Consider the following 5,000-nt stretch of genomic DNA (forward strand, 5'->3'; position numbering starts at 1 on the left):
TTTTTTTTGAGACAGGGTTTCTCTGTGTAGCCCTGGCTGTCCTGGAACTCACTCTGTAGACCAGGCTGGCCTTGAACTCAGAAATTCGCCTTCCTCTCTAAACAGGTCTACTTCCCTCATGTCCTAATAACTTTTCTCTTCTACTACCTCTGTTGAGCAGTGGGCTAGTGGAGAGTTTGAAGTCTTATTAAAGTAGTTTGAGTAGTATATGCTTACACCAACCCTTAGCTTCTCTCCATGACCTCCTTCAAGCTTGTAGCTTCCATGATGTCAAAACAGTGGTACCCTGTAGGGAAACTCTTACACAATCCAGATTCAGCTGCCAACTTGGAATGCAGCCTTGGGTCCTCTGGACCAGAGTTTATTTTGTGCTGACCCTGAGGAAATATTTCTGGAAGGTGCTTCAATTATGCTGGTCTCTTATTAATCTCAGCTGGTCCTTCGGCTCTGGCTAATCAGCATCAACTGTCCAGTAAAGCAAAGGTTCCACTTCAGTGGTAACACTTCTCTTGTTAATCATAGCTGAATCTTCAGCCTCACCTGGCCAGAAGCCACAGGTGCTTAGTTCAAATATTTCACATAAATGGCCCCGATAGAATCTTTGCTGCCCCTTGAAACTTCATGAGCCAGGCCCCCATTGTTTGAATTTCTCTCAGTATTATCTTCCAACTTCCCACAAAACAGTTAAGACCCGGGCACGCAAGGGTTTCCCTGACCTAAAGTTCCAAATGCTTCCACAGTATCTATAACAAAAGACATGGCCGGGTCTGTTGCAGCAGTACCCCATCTTCCTGGTACCCATTTCTGCCCCAGTGTGCTTTTCTATTTTCATGCTAAAACTAACTTGGGGAGGAAAGGGTTTATTTCATCTTACATCTCACAGGCCACAGCCTGTCACTGAGGGCAATCAGAGGAGGAACTGAAGCAGAGACCATGGAGAGTGCTCCCTAACGTTTGTATTTCATGGTTTGAAAAGTCTGCTTTCTTATATGACCCAGGACTACATGCCAGAGATGGCACCACCCATATCTATCTCAGTTAAAACAATAAAAATAAAAAAGCCTCACAGGCTCATGGAGGGGATTGATGTATGTTAGGACAAACACTTGAATCTAAGATTAATGTGACACATTGTGTCTTCCAAAGAAGGTTCAAGATAATACCTCCTATTACATTTTTATATCCTCCCTCCCCCAAAATTGAGAGGTATCATATATGTTTGTTTGCAGTGCTGGGATGCAAGCCATGATCCCATTCATGCCAGGTAAGTGCTCCCAGCTGGAGAAGTAGACTTTGAGTACTCTCATATAGGGGGTGGGGGTTAGACAAGGTGTATGGTGACTTGTAAGGCTAACCTATGTGAGACGGTAAATCTCGAGGTCTTCTTTGGAATGGGTATGCTTAGAGGTCAGCCACTGTGGTGTGAGGAAGAACAAGCATCTGTCAGAGGCCACATAGAGGCTCTAGCTAGCAAACTCAACTGGGTCCCAGCCATTAACCCCTTCAGCCACAGGACATGTAAGAACATAATCATTCAGAAGACTCTAGTTCTAGGGCAGAACGTATCACCTCCATGTCCCCACATCTTAAGAGTTGAAGACCCAAAAGATCTCATTTCTACTGTTCCCATCGTCTGCATTAGAGAATTCATTTTTGTTTATTTTGTGGGTTGACTTCTTTTGCTTGTTATTGTCTTTTGAGACAGGGAATTATTACACGTTGGTCCAAGGATGAAGCTGTGTGAAATTTCCAAGAGCTTGTGAGAAAACTTCAAGAAAACAGAGAGTCTTGTGACTTCTGCACCTTCTAAACAAGGGTTTGTTCTAAGAATATGCTTTTGTGACCCTCTCAGATATAATAAATAGAAGTGGGTTTGCTGTGGACTACCCGTTGCTGCTACTTGTGTTGTTCAAAAGTGTTTCCAAACACAAGTTGTCCTTGCGGTCATAATATAGTTTGAACTCGCGTGAACTTTGCTCATATGACCTTGACAACCCTCAGAATATAAATTGCCTGATGTTGATAAAGTTGGTATCCACCTCATTTTTTTTTTTTTTGGTTCTGCCCTCCCAGATGTATCTGCCAACTACAGCAGTAGCACTAGCTGTTCTGGAACTTGCCATATAGACCAGTCAAAGCACAGACTTGTGGAGATGTTCCCATCATTGCCTCCTGAGTGCTGAGATGACGCTGTGCACCATCGTGTGTTTGGGTTGTTTTGTTTTTTTTTTCCATTTGTATGGTGAGTGTATATATATATGTGTGTTATATGTGTATGAGTGTTCACATGTGCATGTGGACATGCAAGCAATTCTATGAATGTGCATGTGGGTGTCCATAGCCATCAGCATCTTCCTGAATCACACTCCACTTTATTTACTGAAGTGAGTCCCATGCAGAACTCAGGGATCACCAGTTTGGGCCAGTCTAACTGTCCAGCTTCCCCAGGGATTCCCTCTCTCAGCTTCCTGGGTTTTGGACATACAGGCAAGCTACCAAGTCTACCTGGCTTTTGTGTGGATTGTGAGCATTCAAACCCCTAGTTTGTGCTTGCTCGTCAAGTGCTTCATCCACAGATGCATTTCTCTAGCCTCAAAGCAATGTCTTAAGACTTCCTTCTGCACTTTTATCTTTATCAGCACAATCTTACATAGACTGTAACATGAATAACTGTAACACCTGGTGCTCTCATTGTTGAAATAAAGAGGGTTGGGGAAGACAAGAAGACAACAACCTGTTGTTGCCCCAACACTTGCCGCCACCCAGTTTCCTGAACCTGTGAGCAATCATATTTGAGAAACTGTGTGCTCTGGGCTCGCAGAGGTCCTGGTAAAGTTTATCATCAAGAGGTATTGCTTGAGTTTTAAGTTCTACATACATCTGTAAAGCAGCCCTCTAGGTAAGGTCCTTCATAATACTCTGAGGCTCGGCAGTTTCTTTTCAGCACATTTATTATCTTTATGGGGTGCTTCCAGTGTTTCCCTTGATGCCAGCCTCCCTTTTATAGAAAATGCACCCTTTACACCCCAGCTTTTCCTAAGATCTCTGAACTCAGACAACCACACACTGTGCCTGTGGCATGGCAGGCTCGCTTTCCCAACGAAGAGCTCTGGATGTCCTTCTCAACTCTCCCTCCAGCCCCACCTCATCCTACCCCCACCCAACCCTAACTCTACCCCCCCACACACACCCTTCCCCCACTATCAGTTGCTGATGCTGCGTTTGAGGTAATCTGTGTATTGTGCCAGGAGAAATCTTTGAGCAGTGCTGCTATAGAAGATTCTGGAAGGGATCTGGTTCAGAATTATTGCCTGGAACAGAAAAATGTGTCTGAGAGAAGAGCAGAGCAAACATTATATCAGACAGTCTGGAGTTAGTCGTTTAGGGGATTATTTTCCCTGACTACTATGGACAGTTCTAACGTTTAAGGTCTTATGACACTTTACAAAGGTGAACTTCTTAGAGGCCCAAGTTGTCACTTTAAGTGCCCTTTGACCATCCTGATCATTCTGAAGTACATGTTAAATTAGGAGAACTCACTCTGTGTCAACCCCCTCGCTACACTTCATTTTTTTGCCCTATGGGGCATTTGTTATTCCTTCCTGAAGTCCCATTTCCAAGGTACCTTTTTATTCTTCCTACCATGCTTTCTTCCCTGTTTATTCAAAGGGGGAAAAAAATGAATGAACACTTCTTTAGAGGCCCAACTTTACTGAAACACAGAGCCGAGGAAGGCAGGAACTACTACATGAAAGCTCCAGGTGTTTGTGTTTCCTACCAAAGAATTTCCAGTAACCACTAAGTGGAACCTTTCTAAGTGGAGAAGTGGAATCTTGGGGTTACTTATAGGCTGAGCACATAGGCCTCAACTCTTACGATTTTACCCTGGCTGTACTGCAGCATGCTGGTCCTGTGAGCTTGCTGTGAAAGAAAACGGCTGACTGTCCCACTAGCCAGGAAGAGCCAGCCCCACCCTGCCGCCCAGAATGCCAGCATACAGCCCTCTCCCCTTGCTTCAAAAGAGGTCACCAATTACAATGATTTCATGAGCAAGGCAGCCACAGGTTTCAGCTCCGATCGTGACATATTTCAAGGATTCTTTAACAAACTCATCGGCGGTCTTGGTTATCCTGTTATTTAGGTACTTCGTCATTGGTGTTGAAATAGAATAAGGGGTCAGCACCTGCAGAGAAAAGTAGAATATGACACACAGCCATCTACTGTAGCAGAGGCTGAAGCATGGACACACATTTCACCATGCATGTCTAGCTCCTTTCTGCCTGTGAAAGTGTTTTAAGCTCCTTGATTAAAGACACAAAGCTGGCACACAACTGGAGAAGAGGGGATTTGACTGTTCAAGATGAGGCCTTAACTGCTCATCTCAAGGTGCTCAAATGCCCTCCAGAGCATGCAGGGCAATGGCCAGACTCAGAAAAAAAAACGTGCAGGACAAGAGTTATAGCAGAAGCTCAGGGAGGGCTCCAGGTGAGCTTAGTAGTAGGGTGTGTGCAGGAGGTCCTGGTTCAATTCCCAGAACTGCATACACAAATAAGAGGAACTTAAGGGTTGGGGATTTAGCTCAGTGGTAGCAAGGCCCTGGGTTCAGTCCTCAGCTTTGAGAAAAAGAGAGAGAGAGAGAGAGAGAGAGAGAGAGAGAGAGAAGGGCTGGAGAGATGGCTCAGTGGGTAAGAGCACTGACTGCTCTTCCAAAGGTCCTGAGTTCAAATCCCAGCAACCACATGGTGGCTCACACCCATCTGTAACAAGATCTGACGCCCTCTTATGGAGTGTCTGGAGACAGCTACAGTGTACTTGCATATAATAAATAAATAAATCTTAAAAGAAAAAAAAAGAGGAACTCAAAACTGAGGTTCAGGCAAGCATACATCATTCAGCATAACTGTACCCCGAGTACTGCATTGAATGGATTTATGAAAGTCAATCAGCCTGGGGCAGCGGCACATACCTGTCGTCCTAGGGCTGAGGCAGGAGAATTAAAA

The 5,000-nt window shown here is 44.7% G+C and overlaps 1 protein-coding gene across 1 annotated transcript in view; it reads right to left on the reverse strand.

Moving 5' to 3' along the window:
- Positions 1-3,203: 3,203 nt before the first annotated feature.
- Positions 3,204-5,000, reverse strand: part of Hsd17b3 (hydroxysteroid 17-beta dehydrogenase 3) — a 29,607-nt gene continuing 27,810 nt past the window's right edge. The window contains exons 10-11 of the mRNA XM_021216075.1: positions 4,037-4,183; positions 3,204-3,311 (exon numbers count right to left, since the gene is read on the reverse strand). Coding sequence (XP_021071734.1) covers positions 3,204-3,311; positions 4,037-4,183 — 255 coding nt within the window. The remainder of the gene's footprint in view (positions 3,312-4,036; positions 4,184-5,000) is intronic.

Source organism: Mus pahari, chromosome 16 (assembly GCF_900095145.1).
Source record: "Mus pahari chromosome 16, PAHARI_EIJ_v1.1, whole genome shotgun sequence".
Classification (NCBI taxonomy): domain Eukaryota; kingdom Metazoa; phylum Chordata; class Mammalia; order Rodentia; family Muridae; genus Mus; species Mus pahari.